The 27,907-nt window shown below is 37.4% G+C and overlaps 1 protein-coding gene and 1 long non-coding RNA gene across 3 annotated transcripts; one reads left to right on the top strand and one right to left on the bottom strand.

Moving 5' to 3' along the window:
• The first annotated feature begins 307 nt into the window (after window positions 1-307).
• On the top strand, window positions 308-15,570 carry tom1 (target of myb1 membrane trafficking protein). 2 transcript variants are annotated; one of them, XM_077211917.1, is made up of 17 exons: window positions 308-621; window positions 1,143-1,253; window positions 3,036-3,120; window positions 3,737-3,815; window positions 4,457-4,606; window positions 6,264-6,398; window positions 6,569-6,670; window positions 7,799-7,915; window positions 8,038-8,171; window positions 9,526-9,565; window positions 9,640-9,763; window positions 9,859-9,910; window positions 12,180-12,246; window positions 12,450-12,518; window positions 12,965-13,024; window positions 13,621-13,651; window positions 14,381-15,570. In XM_077211917.1, the coding sequence occupies exons 2-17, from the start codon at window positions 1,202-1,204 to the stop codon at window positions 14,473-14,475; spliced, it is 1,392 nt and encodes a 463-aa protein (XP_077068032.1). In that variant the 5' UTR covers window positions 308-621; window positions 1,143-1,201; the 3' UTR covers window positions 14,476-15,570. The 2 variants fall into 2 exon arrangements, with proteins under 2 accessions (XP_077068032.1, XP_077068033.1); XM_077211918.1 differs by lacking the exon at window positions 12,450-12,518 and having other exon boundaries at window positions 337-621.
• Window positions 15,567-27,508, bottom strand: LOC143721496 (uncharacterized). The gene is made up of 4 exons (XR_013196743.1): window positions 27,240-27,508; window positions 25,649-25,726; window positions 24,497-24,592; window positions 15,567-18,001 (listed from the first exon to the last, which is right to left on the bottom strand). It is a non-coding gene; the product is annotated as an uncharacterized LOC143721496 (long non-coding RNA).
• Window positions 27,509-27,907: the final 399 nt, after the last annotated feature.

The raw sequence follows: 27,907 nt of genomic DNA, 5'->3' as shown, positions 1-27,907 counted from the left end.
GTGGCCTGTTTAATAGGCTGTGTTTACAACATGACCTTTAGAGACAAAAAAACGAATATTACTGGAGGCAGTATTTCAGATATGATAAAGTCTGACATGTATCAAAATTAGCTTGACCTCCTGCGACAATTTTTACAATAGATCCTATAAATCATTTGATTAGACCAAAAACTGCAGCTCATACGCCAAGGAATCAATGTTTTCTGTGGTGTACAGCACACACACACACACACACACAAACACACACACCCACACCCACACCCTGACAGGTCACCAGACTGCTTGACTACTCTTGCACTGTCAAATCAAATCATGTGGGCAACACATACAGGGCAGGGACTGTATTTTAGTTGGTTGGAAGAGCACCACACCTTATCATTATGCAGTTTCAAATGATAAAATTCCTGGTTGTTTGTCCATGGCTATAATCAGAATAGTATCCAGCCATGCTAATCATACTACAGTATGCAATATAAAGTATTTATAGGTGCACAATGTTTGAATTTTTTTGTATGCATTGAATATCTGGATGACAACATATTTAAAGAGCTTAAATCATGGAATACTGCATCCCACAATGCAATGCCTGACGTGCACGTCTTTCCATTTCCAGTGTGATCGGTGAGTAATATCAGTGGAATTTTAATTTTTAATTATTAAATTAGATTAAAACAATACAAAACTGAGTTAACATCCAATTTAAAAGGATAGTTCACCCAAAAATGACAATCCTGTCATCATTTACTCACAATCAAGTATCCAAACAAGTTCTTTTTTCTGTTTAACATTTCATAACCAAACAGTATATCTTATTTTATCTTTAGCATAAGAATGAAATGCATACACGGATGCAATAATTTGAGGCTGAGTAAATGATGACTAAAATTAATTGATACATTTTCATTTTTAGCTGAACTGTCCCTTTAAGAAAGATAAGAACGTGCCTACCTGAACTAAACATGAAAAATGATGCTTGTTGTAAACTTTTTAAGACGGTTTAAACGTTATTGTTTCATGACGCATTCTGTTTTGCATACAAATGAAAACAGTACGGATAATACAGTGAATACCTGGTAAAGCCGCGTATTGTCATAGTGCTACTGTCACTTTAAGAGATGATGTAATCGGTTAAGTTTGTTTAGCTCTCCAGCTGGTCAGCCCGAAGCCGAAACACTGAGCAGCAGACAGAGACACTCTGAGGATGGAGTTTTTCATAGGAAACCCTTTTTCTTCACCCGTGGGACAACTTATAGGTGAGTAACACGCTGGATGAGGACGCAAATAACTCGCAGTACGTTTAAGCTAGCGTCAGTTTAACACAGATTAGCAAGTGTAGGTTACTTTATTTAACTGTATGTTTACATCAAATATATCTTAATATTCGCTCCTGGTTTTCTTGCAAGACACTAACAGAACACGTATACATCGTTTAATTACGGATGACAGCAAATTATACGATTATACTGAGATTGACATCATTCGTGCAAACCAGAATCGGAGGCCCCCCTATCAACGCGTTCGTGATTGGCGGAGCTGCGTGTCAATCAAACGCCATCTGCAAATAGGGACAAAGAGGCTTGTTGGAAGCGAAGTTGCTTGCAGCCTTGCACGTCTCAGCGCATCATAGTAATAACGTTTTGACCCATTTCTTTGCCGCAAGGGCAAAATAACTATTTACATACGATAATTAAAACGGTTGTGTATTCACCTAATCCCGATTTCAATGCTGTTTTTACCAGAATTACAATGTCTACTTTTCATTCATCTTAAGGGGTGGCCTCTTGTTCTGCTGTGCGCTTGATAGTGTCGTTGCAGCTAGACTAGTCTCGTCTCAGCACAGAGCAATTAGTTGGGGAGGAACTGTTTGTTCCTGCCAAACGCCATAATTATGCATTAGCATCAAAATTATCTTTGCAATGTTCTACTCATCCCAGATGTATCCTTAGAATTTTCAGATTGCCTAAATATTAACTCAATGGTGTTCTTTTTTTCTGTGGAACAATTTTAAGAATTGTAATCCACGTCATAATCTCCTATAGCGTTAAGTAAGTCAGCATGTCGTATAATGGAAGTTGCGAAAATCTTTTCTTCCCTATTGTGACGTAAATTTGAATACAACGGCTTAGTAGGGCGGGACTTGATTTTGTCCAGCGGGAATTGATTGGATGGTTGTGGTTTGCTATTTCTGTGATGTCATGTGAATGACAGGTGGCCCCGCCTTCTAGTCAGTGAACAGATCATCAGATAAGAGATGCCATTACAAGAGGGAGGTTATTTTGATTAAAGGCAATGAGGGCTCATGAATTTAAGTATGATAAACCTTTGGATATCCATGGATAAATCATTTATAATAAATACTGCAATATATCATTAAAAAAAAAAGAATGGTCAGTTTTGATTTCATGGTGACTTTAAAGATGGGTAGTCACCTTATGGAATGACAAAAGGAGTGTAAGGAGGGAGCTTTTGATGGAACTTGCCCTTTCAAACTGTTGAAAAGCCTGTTTTCCCGGCCCAGGTGCAGAACTTTAAGCATTGTAAACAATACGGCAATGCCATGTTAAACTTGCTTGTTAGTTACTAAACTAACTAGTTAGGGTGGGATTTCACTAATCCAGTATGAGTGGAGTGTAAATATGAGACCTCTTTTACTTTGTAAAGTTAGTCCGGGCTCTTCATGACAATAAGGAGCTATTATGTCAACACAAGTTCAGTGCTTGTAACTTTGATCATGTTGCTGTGAATCATAAAACACTCGGCTGATGAGTAAGATAACAATAATGTCCTGGTGACATTCAGAAGACGGTTCATTGATTTTATCCTGAAGTTTTTTTTGTGCTGTGGACTACTAGTTAGCTTGCAAACATTGACATAATTGCTTTTAGGTCATCTGCATTTTGTTCAGTTGTGCTTTAAAAAAAAAAAAAAGGAACGACAAGTATGAGATCAAAGTATGCAAACTACAGCATGTTGTATCCAGTTATTTTAGGTGAACCCTTTATGATTGTTTGTCCGTTTCTTGGTCTCTTTCTCAGAACATGCCACCAGTTCTTCTCTCCAGTCAGAAGACTGGGGCCTCAACATGGAGATCTGTGACATTGTCAATGAAACCGATGAAGGGTGTGTATGTTGTCAGAGATGATTTATTTCTGTTTATATACTGTAGTCATGACAATGGATTCCCCCCCCCCCCCCCCCCCCCAAAAATGTAGTCTTCCCCAAATGTATTTGGACACCTAAACTACACTTAAAACATCTGAAGGTGGTATTAGACCAAGGATTCCCAAAATTGTCTGTCAGCCAAATCCCTTCGACATTAAAATATTTACCTGAGATTTTCAGGTTGACATTTCAATAATTTAACAACACATGCACATATGCATGGTTCTGTGATGTCGTTAATGCTCACATGACATGCAGGTAAAACAAAATAAAATATTTCATTTTGATTGAACTAGCAGCATACTATACTCTGATCCATTATAAATCAGTGGACATATAACAAGTAACAATAACAAAGTAATGTTTCCCAACAACAAATACAGTTTGTCTTTATTTTGAGCTGTATAGCTATTGTTTTAACATTTAAAATCTCTCATTTTGCTTAAGTCATTATTTGCATAAAATAATAGTGTCCAAATCTGAATAGTCCATTCAACTGTATGGTGCTTTGAGTTTCTAGATTGTATAACATACATTGTTTAACATATTTTTTGTTATGCTGCTCGGTTTGCAGACCTAAAGATGCAGTCAGGGCAATAAAGAAGAGAATTCTGGGAAATAGGAATTTCAAAGAGATCATGCTGGCTTTGAGTGTAAGTGTCATACATATTGTCAATACCATCAAAGCCTCTTCCTCATCTTTACACATTAATAATTCACATGACGTTTTGAATTGACCGTTCGCAAAGACCCGCCTCCTTTAGTTACTGTTGCTATGTCCGACAAGCCACGCCGCTCTCACGCCACACACCATGTTCTCACACAGTGAAAATACAACGCAGTGCAGAGGACACTGACAACGCGCTGACAGACAGGACAGACCAGGTTACTTTTGATATGAAACAAAGTCTCAACTTTCAAAATTTTGTCATTTTTTTAAAAGAAATTTAAACAATAAATACTTTTTTGTGGCTCTTTAATGTGTCGTGACAGATCGCTGTAGAACCTCGGTTAAAGCTGCTCGTGAACTGATCATCTCGTCCTTCTAGTTAATTTATAGCATCAAATAAACATTAATGAACAAGAAGGAATGTTATTTTAACCGCGGAAAGACGTCAGTACACTTAGTTTTTTAAGTTAAAATCCTTCAACGTTAATCTACTAACTCTGCTGACTGACTTGTCGAACAAAAATGGCGGATGGCGGATCGTGATTGGTCAGATCGCCTGTCAATCAAACTCCTTGCGAAAGGTCAATTGTGCATTCTTCAGTATCCGCTTTGATTTTGCTGCAGGTGTTGGAGGCCTGTGTGAAGAACTGCGGGCACAAGTTCCACATCTACGTGTCCACCAGAGACTTTGTGGAGAACGTTTTGGTCCAAACGATCCTGCCTAAAAACAACGCACCAGTGGTTCTTCAGGACAGAGTCTTGAGCATGATACAGGTGCAAATAAACCCTTTGTCAACTCAGATAGTGCTCAGAGTAAATAGTGTCACATGATCCTTCAGAAACCATTCTAAAATGCTAATTTGCTGCTTAAGAAACATTTCTTCTTATTGTTAAAAACAGCAGCTTAACTTTTTTTTGTGGAAACTGATATATTTTTTTCAGGATTCTTATATCAATAGAAAGTTAAAAAAACGAACAAATACAAAGACTGTTTCGGCAATCCTATAAGATCATTAGAAATCACACTGTACGACATGGATGTAATAAACGTCATGTATGTAGACTGTACAATGATGATACCTATTTAATCATAGGCTGTGATGCAAGTTAGTATAGATAGGGTGACCATACATCCTCTTTTTCCCTGAAATGTCCTCTTTTTGGACCTAAAAAAATGGATTTCTAGATCGCCAAAAATGTTCGGGATTCGGCTTTTGCTTTCTACAGTCGCAATTCATTGTGTGCATTTTTATATTGCTTTAGGTCCCGCTTTCTCGCATGCCACCATTGATCGGTCATGTACGTAACGCAAACATTGGTCAAACTGCATCTCAGTCATTACCCTCAGCACACGGCAACGGCCACGAGACAGAGCAGCGCTTGTTTGTCAACAGTGGCACAGGGCTCCTGAACAGCATAAAAAAAGCCCAAATGTGAATTCAGATGATTTACAGAGAAAATTCCTGTGTTTTGGTCTCGGTCGGGATCCGTGTGAAGCAGAATGCATGACCTGCAATGCTGGCATAAATGTGCTAGCGACTTAGAAGCCTACATAAGGAGAGTATACAAGAGAACATCAGGAGGACTGAAATTATTTTTTTACTGAAATAGTGGGGGGTTTTTTTTATGGCAACTGATTTTTAGTTTTATTTTAACCTATGGCCATGAAAAGAAACCGTATCGTCATGTAAAAGGTTTTAAAAGCTAAACTAATTTTTTATTTTCTTGTTATTATACTATTGTTGCAGGCCAGAAGTTGAATGGAAAGGATGTATTACTTTATGTATTAAAGTTCATTAGCAATAGTTGCAAAAGGTTGTGAATGTATTTGTTGATGCATTTGTCATCAGCATGCGCTAGTGGTAAACGAATAGAACAAGATGAATCGACACCGTCAGAAAATGATCGCAGGCTATCTTTTGTCGCAAGACCGTAACAGCGACAACGTAGAACCACCGTTTAGGAGCCACGACCTCAGAAATCGCCACGATTGGTCATCTTTTGTCTGGGTCAGCCCAAAATTGTACATTGTGTACCGGGCATTACTTACTCAAAGCAAAGTGTCTGTGTATGTATTGGTAGTAGCAAGTCCCGTACCTGAAGCAATAACCAACGGTTCCAAAAACCAAACATATCCATTACCATGCCAAACACTCTGAGAGTTTTCATGACAGAACAGCATTTATTTGCAACATAATTGTTTGTAACATTACAAAGTCACTTTTGATCAATTTAATGCATCCTTGCTGAATAAAAGTATTAATTTCTTTCAAAGAAAACTTCCACTGGCATTGAAAAGTTTGGCTCAGTATGTGGCTCTGTGCTGCAGTGTGAAGTATTCAGACAGAGGTGTGTGTGTGTGTGTGTGTGTGTGTGTGTGTGTGTGTGTGTGTGTGTGTGTGTGTGTGTGTGTGTTTTTCTCTCACACTAGGCGTGGTCCGATGCCTTCCGCAGCTCTCCAGATTTGACTGGTGTTGTAACAGTGTATGAAGATCTCAGGAGAAAAGGCCTGGAGTTTCCCATGACTGAACTGAATGGGTATTCCCCTATTCACACTCCCAACAGGGTATAACTGCTGCATTTTCAAATACTTGTTGAGGCAGCTTTTTATAAACAATTATAAATCCATAAAATAAATGTGGAATGCACAACTGTTAAAAAAACCTGCAGTAGATCAGTAGAAACAGTAGATCCTCTTGCTTTATTTTTTTATTCATTAATTCTTGATGCCAACAGACTGTTGAGTCCGTGCCTTCGGTAACAGCGCGTACAGAAAGTCACTTCCAATCCTCACAGCCACAGAATACAGAGACGCCCGTCACGCTGTCACCTCAGCAGGTAACACACACACACACACACACAGCAAAGCTAACTAGCATGTCAAGCTTAAAGGAATAGTTCACTTCAAAATTAAAATGTTCATCATTTACTCAATCTCAAGCTGTTTCAAACCTGTATGAATTTCTTTCTTCTGTTGAACACAAAAGGAAGATATTTTGAAGAATGTCTGTAACCACATGGTTGATGGACCCCATTGACTTCCATAGTATGGAAAAAAATACTATGGAAGTCAATGGGGTCCATCCACTGTTGGTTACAGACATTTTTCAAAATAATTTCTTTTGTGTTCAGCAGAAGAAAGAAATTCATACAGGTTAGAAATTGAAATTCATACAGGTAGACTGAGGCCATGTCCACACGGACACGGGTATTTTTATAACCGGAGTTTTTCCTACAGCGTTTTTTAAAAAAATCCTGTCCACACATGCTCGGTCTCCGTCTACATGAAAACGTAAAAACACGCAATCAAGCGCGGTCAAGAGCATGCCACGCCAGCAGGCGGTGATATAAACATTAACCCTAAAGCCACGTTGGCCAATCAGAAGCGCAAATCTGATGTCAAACACAGCTGATAACGGCGCACACTCTGACGTCGCAAGGCAAAAACCCCGGTTTCACTGTCTACACGACAACACTGTAACCGGCGTTTCTGAAAATCCTCACCCTGGCAGGGGTTTTCAAAAATGTTCGGTTTCAGTGCGTTTTTGTGTGGACGAACGGCCGAACCGCGTAAAAAAAGTCACGGTTATAAAAATACCCGTGTCCGTGTGGACAGGGCCTGAGACTGACAAGGTAATGAGACCCAGGTGGATGCAATCAGGGATTATGAGACCAGGCAGTGAGTTGTGGGAAATGTAGTTTATGAGGGAATGACAATAGTCTGATATGGAGTGCCCTCTGGTGGCTCTCAATGGCACTCCACCTGGTGACCGTTACAGTACTATTGCTCTTTGTAATTCTTGTTTGTTCTAACTAATGTTAATTATACAACTTGAAATGTTAACAAATCTATTAGTATATATAGAAATGAACGTCAACCAAGATAAGTATGTGAATGCTGTAAAATTGTTGTTTTTATTTCTATAATATTGAATGCCGCTGGTTTCAAGTGTGTTCGTGTTTCAGATGAAGACATTGAAGGCTGAACTGGAGGTGGTGCGTAATAATATGTCTGTGATGTCAGACATGATGAGTCAGATGGAGCCTGGAAGTCTCGAGCCGACGGACACAGAGCTACTACAGGTTGGAATCAGAAACGGACACAAACACACACCCTTACTTTCTCCTGCGTGTACACACTCATCCTCCAGTGTATAAATGTGAAGGGCTGTTGCTGTTTCTCTACTCTCTCTGGCGGCCAGTAGCAGCTGTACTCCATGAGCAAGGACATGCAGGGCCGGATGGTGGAGCTCATACCCCGACTGACAGAGGAGAAGCTCATAGAGCAGTTACTCACTGCCAATGATGACATTAACACCACGTTTGCACAATATTACAGGTAAGAGGCATGATGTTTGAGGACGTGCCATGAATATGAACAAGGAGACCTGCAAGGTTTAAAAACACATTATTATTTAAAAAATAGTTCAAATACACATCAGTTGTTTAGGTTAACAATTCCATCATGAAGTTGTTTTTTTCTTTGCATGTCTGACAGAATCTCACACACTATTAACACGAATTCCAAATAGCATACTACTTTGTCTTAGTTAGAAATAGTAAGAATAGTATGCTATAAACAACCAAAAACTGTGTGTGCTCATCCCCGATTACTAAGACACTTGACCTCCTGACCTCAGGCATTGTATTTATCTGCCAGTGTACTGCCATCCAGTGGACAACAAAAATCATTGCATGATAAACACAACAAATGCATTGGCCCGGGATGTTATGCGAATTAAAATTGTAACACTTTACATACAGTGAGGTCTCATTTGTGCAATAATGCATTGACTAACAGTGAACAGTATATTTTTACAGCCTTTGTTAATGTTAGATAATAAAAATGTTCACGTTTAACTTTTGATCTTAAATTGTATCAGTTAGTAATTAGAGTAATATTAATAAATGCTGTAGAAGTATTGTTCATTCTTTGTTCATTTTCACTAATGTAGTTAACTAATGTTAACAAATGAAACCTTATTGTAAAGTGTAAACAATTAAAACTATTAAAAGCAGGTTTTTTTATCGTAGCTATTTTGTTCACTGAAATAAATTTGATAAAATAAAATATAAATGTTAGATGGAAAAAAAGTTGACTCGGCAACCAACTGAAATAAGTTTAACAAGTTGAATCACTAAAAATACTAACTGGAAATGAATACAAACTGTTATAAAAATAAATTAAACCTAAATAGTAAAAACTATATTTTTAAAAAATGACAAAAGCGCATAACAAAATGTATAAAATAAATAAATTAAGAGCTGAAAACATACAAATGAAAGTTAATTCAAATTAACGTTCCTAAAATGTTCCAATTGTCCTATATGATCCTAATTAATATTGGCAATTAAGGGATTTTTGGAATGTCATATATATATATGACAGGGTTCTCACGATCATGGAAAACCTAGGCATATCATAGAATTGAAAAAAAATAAAATTAGGAAATAATTAATTATTAAAATCCTAAACATAGTGTTGATTTATAGTAAATATACATTTCTGTAAATATATTTTAAAAATCCTTTTTAAAAATGTAAAAATCATATTTAAAAATCCATGAAAACTACGCATGACCGACTGTGGAACTCATGAAATTTCATTCGCTGAAAGGCGTGTAACCCACATCAAATTAGTTTAATTAAATAACTTGTCTCATCAGTGTTACCCAAAGTCTTCTTTTTTTCAGATTTGAAAGACATCTCAACCGACAGAGCACTGCACAGTCTGTAAGAATTTATAAATTTAACATGAAATATTGCTGGTTTCATCTATAGACAGATGATTTATTGTTATATTTCAGAATCCAGCTAATGCAAACCTCATTGACTTGGGTACTTCCAACCAATCAAAGGCAGCAAATGGTGCTCACAATGCAGTCAGCCAATCAACAGTGACCACACTATCCAATCAGATGGCAGGATTGAGTAAGTGCCAATTTTGCTTATATTTGTATTTTGTTCACATGTTATTCTCAATCTTCAGTTAATAATGCATAATGTTGTTGCATGATTTGCTACAGGCACAAAAGCAGATGCGCTAAAACTAAATAAAAGCAACTCATTACAAAAAAGGTAAGAATTAAAGCAGTTTATATGTATAATTTAAGTCTCATTTTATAAAACGCCATTAAAACTAGAGCTGTGAGCAAATGTTTGTGATATTTTTAGGAAGTGAAGTTATTGGCAATAAAGTGAACTTGATTGTTTAAATTGATTGCCCCTATTATGCTATTTTAGGTCTCCTACAATAGATTTACATTTATCCAAGGTCAAAAAACACTTTAATTTGCTCATATTGCCCCATTGCAGCATCACCTCTTTTCTCACAATGTCTGAAACGATTGGAAAAAGGATTTGATCTCTCTCTAAACCCCTCCTCTCCGAGAGGCACTCTGCTCTGATTGGTCAGATCTGTTGTGATTGGTCTACTCTGCTCTGATTGGTCAGATATGTTGTGATTGGTCTACTCTGCTCTGATTGGTCAGATCTGTTGTGATTGGTCTACTCTACTCTGATTGGTCAGACGGCCCAGTCTGTTGTGATTTGGTCTATCTTACAGCGCATGTCGGAAACCAAATGGCCATTTCCATATTTTAATTTCATCTCTGGAGGCTTCCTCAGCACTGGATACACAGTGATTATAGTATATGTTTATTAGAAATAAAGTATATGTTTGTAGAATAGCCTGGAAATAATATGAGCAAAACCAGGAAACATTAGCCAAGTTGTATATCCCTGTTTGACACATAAAAATAGACTAGTTGGTAGTGTGTCACCATTAAACCGAAAGTGACTGTGAAAAGATAAATGTGGCAAGAGTTTTAAGATTAGCCAAAAAGAACGGGAGGAAAGCACTTGTGAATATGAGCCAAAAAATAAAAGGGAGGAGAGAACACCTGGGAATGAGATCATTGGTTATGAACGGTTTAAAAGTAGAAGCTGCGACCGGGATTGTTAGATGTTCTGCAGGGACCTCGTCTTGACCCATACGTTTTGGCATCTGGAACTTCCTGACTTGAGGGATTTTTTTTAAAAGAGAGAAGACTTTCTACAAAATCACATGAAAGGTAATGATGGCGTCTGTATTCCTCGTCCTTTGGAAATGTGTGCAAAGTGGATTTCCTTTCACTGCGCAGAAAACGGCCTCTTCTCGACACGTCGACAACACAAACCAAACTCTTCCAGGCCTCAGCATGCGCTAGGGTTGGGTATCGTTTCAATTTTAACGAGTACGATTTCGATTCTGCTCATCGATTCCGATTCTTATCGATTCCTAATCGCAAAAAAACAACCTTAGATATCATTCACATTTAGTCTTATTGCAAAACATTTAATTGTAGCTGAATACCATGAACAAAAATCACCAGGCTAAAAGAACCCTTACACAAGGAACGTTTGCCTGCGGTTTGAAAATACCATAGAAAACAACTAGCCTAACTAATATAAATGTAAAGCATTATTTAAGACAATAAACACAGTAATTAAAAAAGAACAAATAAAAAATGAACAATCGCAAAACAAATTGATACAAATGAACGAAGATACGTTTTTTTTTAATTTTATTTTTTAGGTGTTCAGAAACTAATCAAATGTAAAATAACAGTGCACTTAATAAATAAAATACATTACAAATATAGTTACAAAAGTTATTCAGTCAAGAACGAGTGAATTTTCTTTTGTTGTTTGATTTAGTGTTATTAAAGAGACGGCAGCCAATATAGTTACACATGCCTGCAGCACAGAAAACAACGCACCAGTCGCCTCCCAATTGAATGTTTTAAAATCACATTTTCTGTGAGCGCGCTTTGGGTGTTAAAGAAACCTTGAAAAAGTCATATAAAAGTCAAAAAAAGCTTGACAAGTCATATTGAAATGCTCACAAAGGAATCGATAAGAGGAATCCAAATTTAAATTTTATAACAAGTAGCCTATCCGATTCCCGACCTCAAGTATTCGATTCCCAACCCTACATGCAGCCAATGAAGACCATAGACTGGCATTATGCAGATTAGTTAGAAACCTACGTAAGTTCATGCAGGAAGTGAGACTACTGGTAAATTACTGACGACTCATTTCAGGCAGTTCCAAATCGCTCCTTTCTTTTGGGGGACAATAACTTTATTTGACATGCACTTTGATATTTTGTAACTTTGCAGACCTTTTACGTTCACAAACAGCTATATTACACACTACATGAAAGGTAAAATCCATAAAAGCATAATAAGGGGCGCTTTAAATAAAGAGTGTGTTGTATAGAAAGTTGCTGTAGCTCATTTTGCATGATTTGAGGTATTGTTTTTTGTTACGTCCAAAGCAATTTACAATTGTGATTTATTGATAGTCCAGAAAGCTGTGCAGCTCTCGAGGGACTGGCAGCCACACAAAGAGAGCGACACGACACTGGAGCGGTAAGTGTCTTTAAATTATTTAATCCTACAGAAAGGATATCATGTTTGAAATGGTGTTTAAATAGCACCTCTATGTATTATGAGAGAGCAGCATTCATGAATGTATTTTAGAGCAGTCGGGATGTTCCTGTGGTTGTTTTCACCTGCCATTGGATGCCACGATATGTGTCCATCACTTAAAACGGTTGTCTGTCTATGTTAAGGATGAAAGCCTAGACTCCACCTCCCTCGGCAGCTCACCTCAGTTTCAATGGATGCTTGACAAGGGAATGGTGGGTCTGATCGGCTGATGAGACGGACAGTCACTGCAGTGTGTGACGTGCTGTTGGTTGAGCTTGTTGTTGTTGTTGTTTTCAGCATGTCAAAGTGTTTTTCTCCTTCGGTGAACGATGAGTGTCTGCTGTCTTGCTTTTGTGTCGCCTGCATGTTTTGAGCTTCATTATCTTTATTTGCTGAAGGTTCTGTGGGACATTTTGGTGTTTAGTTCATTCTGTCCTTCAGGCCGGGATCCTGACAGATTTATATACCTGTTCAGTGACTCTTTTTTGGTGTTCCCATTTCGAACCAACTTATTTCCTATTCTCAGGACTGAAACATACCGATTTTTCTTTTATACTTTAAAGTAGCATAAAGCTTGTTTGAGATGGGTGTGGTTTGGAACTGATAGTTGTACCTTATTATGCTAAAGTGAATAAATTCATATTTTTTCTTCTGTCAGATCCCTGTCAGTCAGAGTGAAGTGATGGATGATATTGAACAATGGCTTAACGTGGATGATGTGAGTAAAAACGTTCTTAAAACCTCTTAGAATGGGAATTGAAAGAAATATAGTTGTAATTCCGGTTCCACTTAACAATTGTGTGTGTGTGTGTGTGTATAAATATATATATATATGTATATATGTGTGTGTGTGTGTGCGTATGTATGTATGTATGTATGTATGTACAGTATATATAGTAATGTTTAAAAACAACATTTGAAATATTAAAATTCTCTTATAAACCTGATCAAAAGTTTGGCGTCAGTAAGACTTTTTTTATTTTGAAAGAAATTAATACTTTTATTGGGCAATATGCATTAAATTGATCAAAAATTACAGTAAAGACATTTATAATGTTACAAAATATTTCTATTTCGAATAAATGCTGTTCTTTTGAATATGCTATTAATCAAAAACTTGAATCCTGTTTACATTTTTATTTTAAGTTATAATTAAAAGATTTGTGAATGTCATGAAATGTTGCAGTGAAACTTGCAATAAAACATATTTTAGAGATATTTATGAAGAGATAGAGATATTTATGAAGAAAGTGAAACCTTAAAACACTGATTATTGTTTACTGTATTGAAATCTAGTATATTTTTGTGTTGCAGGAAGATGACTCGGAGGGAGTGACTAGTGAAGGTACTCTTCTTTATGTATGCTTATGAAATAATATGGCTAATATGATAATGCTTTCAGCTAATAAGACTAGTACTATTATGAGATCAATATCCCGTATACTATAAGCAGCAAGTAATGCATTTTGCCACATTTAAATCAACGCAGATTTAAATGAACAGAGAAAATGTGTAAAAAAAAAAATAAACTTCAGTCCATCTGGGCCATATGCCAAGATTATATTTGCATGTTCTTTTCTTCTGCATGCTTGGTTAGCCTATATCAGTGGCCAACTTTAATGTTTTTTTTCCCCCAGCCCCATTCTGTCTTGTATGATCCAGTCTTCCTCTTGTTAGTTTCGGTCTATGTTGCTCATGTGTGACCTGCCGAACATCTTTTAGTCACCTACACCTACACATACAGACACTCGTGATCTTTACTTCCTATTTAACGGAAGTCTGTGGTATTGTTGTTTCTGCTTGTGGTGTTATTACATTCTCTATACACCATCTTCTGTCAACTTCTTAGCTTTTTCTGGTAATCTGAAAACGTTTTTCCATTTTTGGTACTTTCCAACCCCAGCTTATAGGCTATTAGACTTCATAAATGCATTTCTTCAATGGCAATTGCTGTGTGTCTATATATGCCATTTCCTATTGTCTCAAGTTCCGTTTAAATCTAGGCAAGCAGGATTTCTCACAACAGATGTTTGAAAGGCATGATTTCAGTGTCTCATCTCTTTCTCACCCTCAGAGTTCGATAAGTTTCTAGCGGAGAGAGCGAAAGCAGCCGAACGTCTTCCTTCAGTAAAAGCGTCACCCCACGACCCCGGCCGTTCACAGCTGTAGCTCTGGATTGGATTTACATCTCTACATAAGCATTTGTGTTTCAGTTAATAACCTTGTGCTTACTTTTTGGTTTATTTCTAACCATGTTAGGAACCTAACTTTAGGTGCGGGTCATGTGGGTGTTTCATATTACACTAATTTTGATTTTGCAGATGCCATCTTATGAAATATTTTTTATAATTAGACACTAATTCCTTCAGTACAGTCATTTTCTTTCATCTTTTAATGGAGAAAGCCTCCACGGTGGCACATGAAGAACTTTATAATAAAGATCTTGATCGTTGAGGTTAAAGCCGTTGTGTGTATAGACTAAAATGTATTACATTTGAATGTTTTGAAGGAAGTGGCTCTTACAGAGAGAAAAATGGAAGCTTGAAAGTTACATTTCTTTCTTAAATATAATTGTGGTTTCCGTCTGCCGGCTGTGTGTCTCTAGAGAAGGGGTGGTGAACGTCCTGGTGAGTTTTGCTCGAACCCTGATAAAACTCACATGCCTTTAGCTTTCTACTATCTTCAGACGTTGAGCTTGTTCAGGTGTGTTAGATTAGGGTTGAACAAAACTCTGCAGGACTGTGGCTCTCCAAGACATACGTTCGCCACCCTTGCTTTAGTATATTAGCTATTAGTGTTTGTGATCTATGTACAACCTTAAACAGCTCATTTTAGGGGTTATGTTAAAATATATTTAATAAAATTAATGTTATTTTGAAATGTGTTTATAATAATATATATGCACACAGCATGTTTTCTTTATATGGAGAGTACTGGTACACATACAAGTCACCTTTATCTTTTTGTGTGTATACAGTAATTATTTTATCAAAACATACTTGAATAGTGATCAAGAATGTTCTGTTAATGACATCTAATCTATTAGTGAAACAATGCAGCAATGATATTGTGTCTCTTCAGCAATTGTCCGATGAGTCTTGATGGTTTGCACAGTACCTACCACCTGTGTATTTGTGTAAGTACACTAACACAGTGCAGAATAACTCCAAATGAACACGTGTTTTTCAAACATAACCTGAGGCACGCCTGGCTTGTGCTGCTTAACCTCTAGTAATACAATATAAATAAAAGCCGCAAAATTGATTCGGATCATTTTACTTTATTGTTCAAAACATGTAAAATATTCAGGCTCCAAAATCCACGTTGTAGACAAATAATAAAATATAAATACCATACAATACATTAAAGCCAACTTCATGCCAGCATATCACAGTATTTCATTCATGCATTTCTTTTTGATAAAGTGATATTGACCTAAATAATTAGCAACTTCATAATAGAAGACTTATTGTAAAAAAAAGTGCTTTAACTAGTGGTCATGTTAGTTTTGTCTAAATAAATATTAGCAAAAGAAGCCACAATGAAGCTTAAGTTAGAGTGTATGTAAAGGATAAGTGCCAATAGATCTAAACCAATAGATCTAAACTCGATGACAGAGTTCAGTCAGCCACTATTCATACTGTAAAGTTTCACAACATTAATCTGCTTGTCACATTTTGAAGCTGAATCCAACAAAACCAGTTTAGTTAAGAAACCCCCATATATTAAAATATTTTAAACTCATTACCCGTCTTCACTGTTGCTCATTTGCTGTGTAGACAGCTTTGTTACTAACTTCCAGTGAAGGCACTTTGTGAGAAATCAAAACACTTCATGTCATGTCAGGACAGACACTAAACCCGCATGCCTTTAAATACTCGGGTAACGTGAGCAAGTGATTGTTGCAACACCCTTGAAGAAATTACATGCCTCTAGGAACTTCAGGTGTTTAGGGATTCACCTAAAATCCTACTGGAGGCATTATTTTAGATCTCAAGTTTCAGAAGACAGATATTTCCACATATTATAAATTATATTTATAATCCTGAGACAGAATGTGAACCGTCATGCTTTGAGTGACCACCCTCTGCTTAAAGGGACAGTTATGTCTCATACTCACCTGCATGTCATTACAAACCAGTATGACTTTTTGTATTAAAATAAAAGATATTTTATTACATTAGATTTGAGAAACAGATTAACTCTTCCATTAAAGTCTTATCCATAAATTCTCTCTCTCCCTTGCATTATCATACACAGTGAATTACACAAAAACACTCGTTATGACTAACAGTAAACCGGTTTCTGTGTATGGCTCACTCAGGGCGGGTCTATGCTAATACGGCAGTGTCAGTCAACAGCCGCGGGAGGAGCTTGTGAAAAAGTAACTCACATTGCCCAGAATCTGAAAACAGCTTGTTCTGATACAGTGCTTATGATTTATATGGATTTAAAAAAAGGCCCTTGGTGGATTGTCATTATAGGTTGTGTACACACACTGCCAACAGATTTATGTTCAAACATTTTGCATTATAGGTGCCCTTTAATACCAGGTATAAACAGGGACTAGAGGTGAATTCTCACTTGAGAGCACACAGAGCAAGATATCGGAGTGATTTCATCTGGTGCAAATGTTTTCTAATTTTACCAAAAAAAAACTTGTGGATGAATCATGATTTCTGTGTGAAAACATTCAGGCAGTTTTTCTATTCACCAATATGTGCATAAGCTCATCCAATTGGTTTCACCAACCACTCAAAACCCAAATAAATAGTGTTCAATCACCGACAGGGGGTGGGTGTTGTGAGGTTTTGTGCTCGTGCACGGCTGCACCTGAAGTCGGAGCTGAAGAAGAAGCTGCAGCGTCTATCAACGAACAAGAGAAGTTGAACATGCCCGAGTCAATCCACAAGAGGAGGAGGAGGATTAGGGCGAGCCGGCGAGGGAATACCATTGTGTTTATTTCAAGACACGAATAGTTATAGGGAAGGCTTCTGAAAGGTGGAGACATTTTTTACATCGGACACCAAGGTTGCACTGTTTCTTCTGGACAGGTAAGTACTTGGATGTGAACTGTGTATGAAAATATCCTTCTTGAAAAAAATAATAAGTGAAGCTCGACTAAACTTGGGTAGCTCTAGCTAACGTAGGCGAAACGGGAGGGAGGGGCGAGCTAACTTGGTTTGTTTGGGATCTCGCTTCAAACACAAACAGAAGTGACAATCATTGATACAACCTTTAAGGACACTTCGCTGGTACAGTGCTTCGTTCTCTTCAAGTTGAGCGGCTGTTGATCTAATGCCAGCTTGCATTGACCTGAACCAATTTAGGTCTGTTTTGTGCACTAGATGAAACTCCCACTTGTTTCATACAAGTGTTCTGGAAATTCAAGGTTATCCAAACATGTACACGGCCTTTGTCAGTTTGGCAAAAGTGAAGATCGCGCTGTCCAGAGGATCGAAGCGAAAGGTCAGGCACTGAAAAGCTTGTGCATGGTGTGTTCTCCTGAGAGCACAGTAGTAATGAAGTTCCTTGACCAGAACACATCACATTCTGTCAGTGTGTCGGTGGGACGGACATGTTGAGCAGATTTGAGGGGAAGTATATCCATCTTCTGAGTCTTTAAACTTGGCTTCAAATGTTCGTCCAAGAAATCTGCAGTTTTACTGGTCATCAATTCATCAAAAATGATCATCTATATAGAAAAGAGGTGAAGAGATCATGAGCAATCAGAACTTCGGCATTAAGATCCATTCAATCCAAGAAAGATACCCGTAACATTTTACAATAAGGTCTCATTTGTTAATGCATTAACTAACATGAACAATATATTTTTACAGCATTTATTAACAGTGCATTAAATACTGTAAACAGATACAAATTTTGATCTTAAAAATGTATTTGTAAATGTTGAGATTAACATTAGCGAAGATTAATAAATGATGTGGAGTATTGTTCATGTTAACAACTGAAACCTTATTGTAAAGTGTTACAAAAGATTAATATATTAGCGTCCACGCCAACAAACAATAACATTCTGTTTATTATAAGCACGCTGTCTCATGAGCCAGCTGTACACACTTGTACATCTGCGTTATTGAGATAAACCTTGCAGCTGAAGATCTAACAGCTTTTCTTACTCTTTAACTGTATATAATACAATGCATTTAAGATTAAATTTTATTTAGCCTAATCATTTTATATATGGATTATATACCCTAATACAATTAATGCAACATACTTCAATATAATTATAGTCATGTTAGGACGAAATATAACTTCTTAACTATTATAAGGCCATAAGTACAGAGTAAGTGCTTTTTGCGTACGTGTGGTTTCAGTTGCTCTTATATTTTCCCCTAAATTTAAAATAAATTTTATTAAGGCATTTTTGGTGAATCGTGATTTGTTCTTAAAATCGTTCGAAAGCACATTTCACGCACAAATTTGTGCGTATACTATACATGCCCTATATCTTTATAGCTATCATCCTTGGTGTGAATGAACCTTTAGTTACATTATTAATAGTTTATTAATGGATTATTTATAAATTACTACAATACTGTATTTGTTTGGAGGTTTGGCCTGTTGTATTTGCACTGAATAATAGCAAATTAAACTTGCCAACAAGATTTTTGGCAATAATGTTAATTGAAGATGTTTGGATTTCGTCTACAATACAACAAAGACAAAAATTACATAACTAAAATATCTGAATTCAAACACTCTTGATAAATTCTAAAACCCCCACATTATTGATAATGCACTAAAATGTTTTTACTTTAATTAGTAATCTCAAGTATGATGTTAATCATAGAAACATCCTACATTAGTTTAATCTACTATGGCCATGTATAGGCCTAACCAAGACCAGAAATCAAAGAGGACTGGTAGGGCCAAATGATTTCCGCAATGCGGAAATCGCGGACAGAATCGCGGAATTGGCAAATTAACGCGGAATCTACTGTTAATGCGGAATTTTGCATATTTGGAATGAAATTCTGTTTTTGTGTGGGAGAAGAACGCATGTCTGGGGAAAATGCAGACCGGGGGAAGCAATTATGGGCGACACAACCTCTCCCGTCATTTCAGCTGCCTCTCCCCCTTCAAAACAAACGAAAGCATGGCGAAGGGGCTCTCCACGAGTTAAGGAAACTTGACGCGTTAGTACCGAGCCGAGCAGTTCCCACGTGACTTTTATGCAGTGGTTCCCACACATAGACTAATTCGTGGTGGTGCGCCACAGAATCAACACCGGCCGCCACATATTGCATTTCGTTATTAATTTATTTAACGCTATTAAAAAAAAAACGCAGCGTATTCTTTCAGTTGCATTTCCTTTCCCTGCTCTCCCTCCGTCTTTGTCACTCACACGTCTCTCTCACATACACACTGCGCGGGTGAGACCGAGTGCGCGAGAGAGACTGAGTGTGACATCCGGTGACTATTTCTTCCGGTGGCCCTCTGATCTAGGGATTAACCTTTGCCTATGTTAGCGATCGATCAAGTTGACACATCGTTTTGACCTATTGACCCCGGGTATGAAATGTCATTTTGACAGCTAGTTTTGCCCTATTGACCTGGGGTGATAACTCCGGAAGATTTGGTGAAAGGCGAGGTCACAGAATTTAATTTAAACAATCTGTTCATGTAAAATCTGACGCAAATTGAAAAAGCCATGCTGTTCCTTTAAAAGTGTATATATGAAATGGTGGTAAAAATATCTTTTCAAAAACAAAAATAAAAATCATCTGACATGTTTTAGAGAGATGAAAAAAGTTACTATTTGTTGCTCTGTTTTGACTTCTATGTACTCTTATTCATTCAACATAATACCTTCTCAATTAAATGTAGGAATGAATGTATATGTGACACAAAAAGGCTGTTTATTATTTTGGCCGGTAAAAAATATGCTTGGCTGGTGGATTTTCTCATCTACCAGTCCCCGTGGCAGGTGAGCCAAAAAGTTAATTAGGCACCACTAAAAACGGTTTTGTTAGGTGCACACGATCACTGACTGAATTCTCCACTCTCGCAAATTCTCGTCATAAACAAATTGCCGATTTTGCAGTGTAGACAGCTTCAGTGATTAGAACGGGAGTTTTCGAGAGAGTGCACAACTTCACTTATGGTGAACCTTCTTTACTCACATTCTATATATAATTTATTCTCAGTTTGAATAACCGTTTTGTTTTTCAAGCTACTAAATCAATCCATGCAGGGCTTGACGCCAACTTTTCTCAGAAGGAGCATATGTGCTTCTAAGTTGAAAATTTAGGAGGACAATAACATCTTTAGGGGTGCAATGGAAATATACCAAAAAAAAATGTGTTTTTCCGTTATAAAAGATACGAAGTAGGGCTGCAACAACTAATTGATAAAATCGATTATAATCGATTATGAAAATCGTTGTCAACGAACGTCATTATCGATTAGTTGGTCTGCTTACGTCACCGGGAGCATTTACTGATGACGTCACTTTCATGACACCACAGTCACACGCAAAATGGCAGAGAGTACCTACAGATCAATCGGCGGCAGAAAAAAGTGTGCGCCCCAAGTCGGGGCTGTTTACACCTGGCCACTTCATGCGTTTTTCTCAGATCGGATTGCTATCTGATTTATCAAAACGATTCCATTTACACCTGGTCACATAAATGTGTTTTCACTCTTCAATTCCCGCACTATATGCAGATTTAATGGAGTTCACGTCACCGAAAGCAACAGATATGAGTTGCATTTGATTGATCATCAGCTAAATTCAAAATCAAAGACCACAATAAGAGAGACCGGCAGCAGCACTGGTAAGATCATTTCGTTTCTTGACTTTTAATGATGATGATTGTGTGTTAAGCGTCTGCGATTTACTTTCACTTTGATTTACGATAGTTTGTTCGTTGGCTTGATGAATATATACTCAGCTGCGGTAATGCGTGTTGCAGTAGCGCCTTCATATCTGGCTATAACATTACATAAAGCCTATAACACGCTCACATGTTTATTTTTAGCATTTTTGGGAGGAGTAAAATTTACATAGCTGCTTTCAACAACCAGATGCATTTACACTTGTCCAGTTTCGTTTGGAATGAATCTCAGATCTCCTGAAGTGGTTTGAGCGATCGGGTTCAAATCCGTCTCGAATGCATTTCGAAGGGCATTTACACCTGGTCTTTTCACGATCCGATAGAAAACAATGCTACTGTGTAAACAGCTTTGTTTACTAACTTCGGGAAAGTCACACTAGATCTATTTTGTCTTGAGCATCAGGTTGCGCAATCAGTTCGCTCGCAACATAAGTGATGGATTAAAATAGCGCTACCGCAGAAATAGGTTAAATTAAAACGGTGTTTACAAAGTGAAGCACTAAATATAAAGGCAATTAATAACAGCAGCAGTAAAATATTGTTTTTTTAGTCACTGTAGTCAGTGGTTTTCAGCGAATGCTTGTGCACTAATGCATCATTTTTCCTGTCCTTTTAATCAAGCCTTTTAGCGTAGGCTACCTCCATTCCATTTTTATAGCATTTGTCTACTATTAAGTTTTAATTGTTTTTCAAACGCGATCTACTGCGGCTCTACTACGTTCACATGTTTGTTTTCAGTCTTTCTATATTTAAATTATCAATATATTAAGGTTTAAAATGTCAAAAATAAAGATTATATGAGTAAAACTCAATGTGTGGCTTTTGCACTTTTTAAAAGTACACTTTTACACATAAATACCCTGATTTAGGGTTTTATTTAGTTATAATAAACAAAAAATCAAATAAATTTGTTAAACTTTTTATCCGATTAATCGAAAAAATAACCGTCCGATTAATCGATTATCAAAATAATCGTTAGTTGCAGCCCTAATACGAAGACACATTTATAAGCCAAATTATGTAATTCATTTTAATGCAAAAAGCACATTTGTTGTTTTTTTCTGCCGTAAAACAGTATTTAAACAGTAGTTCACGCAAAAATGACTAATCTGTAATTTATTACTCTCCCTCATATCTTCCAAATCCATAAGACCTTCATTCATCTTTTGAACACAAATGAAGATCTTTTTGATGAAATCTGCAAGCTTTCTGTCCCTTCATTGACAGTTACGCAACTACCACCTTGGTGCTTCAAAAAGTTCATGAAGGCTAATCCATATTAATTGAGCGATTTAGTCCAAATTTTCTGAAGAGACTTAATCTCGTTATATGATGAAAAGATTTAATTAGGCTTCTAATCACATAAACATTCATCAACTCACATCAGTTATGGTAAACGCACGCTCAAGCAGGTTCGCTTAACATGAGAGAACCAATGAGGTTTTGGCACTTTTGAGCTTCTGCAAGAGGTTTGTTCTCGCGTGTCAAGCAGGTTCGATTGAGCTTTTGTTTATGTTCGCTGACCAATGTTTATATGTGAATACAAGCCTATATTCAATCTGTTCATCATATAAAGCGATCGTGTCTCTTTAGACAATTTGGATTAAATTTCTCAATTCAAATCGATTAGTTTTACCATCTCTTCATGAACTTTTTAAAGCATCAAAGAGTCAGTTATGTAGGCTGTCATTGGAGGGAAAGAAATCCAAAGATGAATAAAAGTTTTATGGGTTTGGAACAACATGAGGGAGAGAAATAAATGACAGAATTCTCCTTTTTGGGTGAACTATCCCTTTTATAATTATATAATTATTTTTTTCCCAAATGTATAAAAAGTATAAACACCTCAATAAAGTATAAACTACAAAAAAAAATTAAAAATGCCTGCTTGCTTCTACCCTTTGCAGTACATTAAAGTCCCTAAAGGCAATTTAAAAAAAAAAATTCTAAACGCATAAAAGTTAGAAGTGTATTGCTAAAACACATTACAAAGACTGTGAACTGTGAAGTACTGAATTGTGGAGTTTACACAACCGTTTTTCACCATTGCTGTGTTCAGGATTTTTGGGGCGGGTCTAAAACAGGGGCCCCTAATGTCGATGCCGCAATGGAGCCCCTGAGCTCCTGGGCCCGCCCCTAATGTCGATGCCGCACTGGAGCCACTGAGCTCCTGGCCCCGCCCCTAATGTCGATGCCGCAATGGAGCCCCTGAGCTCCTGGCCCCGCCCCTAATGTCGATGCCGCACTGGAGCCCCTGAGCTCCTGGCCCCGCCCCTAATGTCGATGCCGCAATGGAGCCCCTGAGCTCCTGGCCCCGCCCCTAATGTCGATGCCGCACTGGAGCCACTGAGGCTGGCCCCTCCCCTAACAATATTATAGAGCATATTCGCATCAGTTCGCCGCTCAATCGCGAGTTACTTTCAGTACTATTAGTAAATACAGCCAACAGTTTGGTAGCTCGCTACGCCTTCATCACGGAAATGCTTATTACCTGGATGCCATCACTTACAAAACGGATCTGTGTCCTTATTAAAATTTTTCCCAAAAATGTATAATATCAAGAAGAGGTGGATTAATTATGTGAAGAGCCACCTTGATGGACGACAGCTGAGGATCACCACCAACACCCGCCTCTGTAGTGATCATTTTACACTGGATAGTTTTATAAACTTTCATCTGAGACAACTGGGATTCACTGATAATCCGCTGTTACTGGTGAATGGGGCCGAACCAACTTTCTCCCTCCTCGGCCTTCATCCTCCCGTGGTATAAAAAATGTCAATAATATAAAAAAGGCCAATTTCATATCATTTAAATCCTAGTTGACTCGGCCGGACTCGACTCGGATGTTAAGGACTCGGCCCCCTTTGGACTCGGACTCGGCAAAAGTGGACTCGGACCCAACACAATTTATTTTGTTATGGTAGTTTAACTAAAAGATTAATTGACTGATCAGAAAATAATTCGATTAATCGTAAAAATAATCAATAGATTAATTGATCATTCAAATACTAGTTACAGCCCTTCAGTGATTCTCAAACCTCTGCTGGGAATCCCTACCACTGCGTAAGATTGGGTGTGTCAGTGTCTGATGAAGGAGACAGGAAAAAGTGCAGTCACACCCAGTCTTACCTAATAAGACTGCTTAGCACTTTTTCCACTGCTATAGCGTTGATGACTTGAATCAGGTGTGTTTGATGAGGAAGACCTCTGGTAGGGGGTTCCCAGGACAGGACTGAGAAGCACTGTGACTGTTCTAACAGATACATTACCACAATACTGCATGCAAATGAAAGCAAGGGTAGGTCACAATAAATTTGTCTCACCTCAGTGAAGAAAACAACTTCAGCATCTTCACCATGGACAGACGGAGCTTTGGCCATTGAATAATGGTGACGTTTCTTCCACTGAAAGTTTTATTTCTGGTAAAACATTACATATCAATTACTTTTTGCCACAGTTTTTCATGGTGTTTAGAATGAATAAGGGTCACACTGTATTTTAGGCCTCTTTAACTACTATACACTTGCATACATTTTTTTTGGAACATGTGTTTATTGTGTTCATGTTGTTTTGCAAAACGCTGCAAGGCTAGTGAGCGGGTAAGGTTAGTGACAGGTTTGGTGGTCTGGTTAGGTTTAAGGAGGAAGGGAAGGTCGACAGTGTAATTAAAGATGTAATTCGAGAAATTAAGTTACAGCTTTAATTACATGCAGGTATATTTTTTTTAAATATAAGTACAATGTAAAACAAAAGTGTTCGTTTATTTGGATCCCCATTTACCACTACGCTTCCTGTGGGTCCGACAAGTAATAATACAAAACTACATTAATCAACAACAATAAAAGCCAATAAAACATAGAACGTTTTAAACCCCCAAATTATAAAAATCAACAATTTACTATATATCGTGCCATTAAATATTCCTTTAAAGATCGAGATTTACTTGTTACATTTTTTTTTATATCCGATGGCAAATCATTCCATATTTTCACTCCTCTATACATGCTTTGCATTGTTTTTTTTTAAACAGGAAGTTAAAAACATCCTTTTAATGCATGCTGGGTATTAAAATGATGACTAATTCTACTATACAAAAGCTGACAGTACAGGACATTAGGAACTCTAGACAGTGAAATATTTCTTATAAAAAAACAGCAGGGACATAATCATCCTATCCTTCCCTAGTGGCCAGCACAGAGCTTACACAAAAAGTGCGTTGTATCACATGATTAATTGAACTGTTAGTACATAGTAGTTAAAGACAATTATAAAGTGGGATATTAACATAACACTTTATACCATACCACACATTAAATAGTAACATAATATTCAAATTATTACATACGTTCATGTATTAATATTTTTCTGTTATTCTCATTCATGAACTGCTGATCTATTCAGCATTAGGCTATGTAATATTAGTTAAAGACTTAGTTGTTTCCTAATGATACTGTAACAATCCTTTAGATACACACCAGACTCCTCGGGTCCTATGCAGCACAGGAGTCTCCAGACTCTTCGCAGAGGCCTCCAGACACACTCAAACACGCCACCTGCGATACGACAAGATAATAATTCTATCGGAGCACTGACCACTGTTTGTTACTAAACATCTCTAAAATAGATTAAAACATAGACTAGACTTAAACTAGGTTATAATAACTTCTATTTAACGGAATCCATCACGAAAGCGTCGTCGTGTTTTGGCACAGACAACTCGAGTTTGTTCGCTAATGTCCACAAGTCCCTTCTATTTCGATGTTTATGTTGCTTTTAATAGTATGAAATCGCAACAAAATAGTTATAGAGGACGTTAATTTGATCTAAGCAATATCGGTACGAAAAAGCAGGTTGGAAGATGAGCGCGCGCGCCGGTGTCCATCAAGTCCAAGAGCGCTAGAGTAAAACAACGCATTTCTCACCTCTGGTGCTGGTTTCCATACTATTAATATGTGGGTAGCGGTCGTTGTGTTAATATGTCCTTTATAAACTTAAATTTACAAAGGCGACAGGTCCAAGCAAACTTATCCCGGCAGTGTGCGGGAAGCTCGATCGCGCGTCAAATTTGAATGGGAGGGATAAACTGTGGCACTGACGAAGTATCATCTCTCTTTTCCTCTTAGGTTGCCATGCCCTCACTTTTTATTACATTGAGTTACGCCCTGCAAAGTGTCATTATTATTCGGCATGGCTGTTTTTCCTCCCTCCCTGTGTTTCGGTCTTTGCCAGGCTCGACCCCCTGCCGCACTAATACGTCTGTGCTCGCAGTTTTCCCATTTCCAGGTGCGTGCGCTGTTTGGGGAATTTAAATGTACATGGCCACCACCAGCATCACCAGTTAAAAAAAAAACTCGTGCACGAGTGTTAGTAGTGACACACACCACGAAAGATAAAGGCTTCGTTCTGAATAGAATCCTACTACTACCATTTCTAACATATAAAGATATAACAGAAATAGCGCCCTATACCGAATCAAGCCAAACATTTCCCATTGACCAATCGGAGACGACTTTACATAAAATCAATCAAACGGCTCTTAACTTATGTCATCAAAAATCTAAAATGCATTTTATGCAAAAATGTTTTCATTGGCCTGAATAACGTTCGTTACCACGGCAAATATTTACGTAAAATCATATATTTGGGGGGTGGGGGGGGGATATTTTGCTGTAAATTGCAGTTTAGAGTTAGCTAATCCTTATTTATATTTTTTATTTTGGAAAAATGCTTACATTGCACGTGTTTCTTCAAGTTGCCTGTTTCTCTTCTGAGATCTAACGAATATCCGCTTCCGCAACATTTATTCTTAATGTAACAATCAACGTCCAAAAAGTTACATAGCTTGCCCATACAAGTCTCATTGAGAAACACTATGATTTATTAAGATATTTACATTTTTAACGAGGGCATTGTTAAAAATATTTTTTTAAATCACAAAAAAGTGATGACCTAAGTTAAATTTCTGCTAAACTTCAAGTTCAACAAGTGCTCACAGTGTCTGTATGTCTTTTTAATTGTATAAATACAATAATGGAAAAAACTTAATTGTGTTAAAGAAATGCTTACCTTTTTAATTCCCCCTTCTCGGGTCAATTTTGCCAGATGTTGCAATAAGGAAATCAATGAACTCCACTCATTTCCCAAATATCGGCAGTATCAACAGAATTAAATGGCCTTACTCGGCATCTTCTTTTCTTCGGTGTTTTTACCAAAAGCTCCATTATAATGGTTAAATTTCGTTGTTTTAATAAGTCCTGAAGAGAGTGATGACCACGTTGCCTGTGGCTGAGAAACGTTTTTTCCCGCGCATGTTTGGGCGTCGCTCTTCTTCGGCTGCTTTTTAGTTGAGAGGGAATGTGGAGCATCGCGCCCCCTGGTGATGATGTTTAAACTTCAAAGTTTTTCAAAAGAATAAAAACAAAGCATGTAGAGGAAGTATGCTGAATGACATTTTCAGTTCAGTATAAAATAAACGGACATAAATAAAAATGTTAAACGACCTTAAATTAATGCATGAATCTGTAGGAAAACAGCATGTGAATACAATTACACAATCCATAATCTGCAAAGGTTTTTACGAGCTTCATATCTTATAAGTAGGCTAATCTTTTCCTCAGCAGATCATAAAGATCGTAAAATATGGCGTTTCAATCTGTTATGAATATTAAATGGACCTATAGTGGATGTAACATGTCAGAATTGCACCAGTTTCTAACATCACTATTGCAGACTGC

This window comes from Siphateles boraxobius, unplaced genomic scaffold, assembly GCF_051911475.1.
Source record: "Siphateles boraxobius isolate OS27281-9 unplaced genomic scaffold, OSU_SipBor_1 66, whole genome shotgun sequence".
In the NCBI taxonomy this organism is placed as follows: Eukaryota; Metazoa; Chordata; class Actinopteri; order Cypriniformes; family Leuciscidae; genus Siphateles; species Siphateles boraxobius.
Note: the sequence above shows the minus strand (reverse complement) of the source record. Positions and strands in the feature narration are given on the sequence as shown.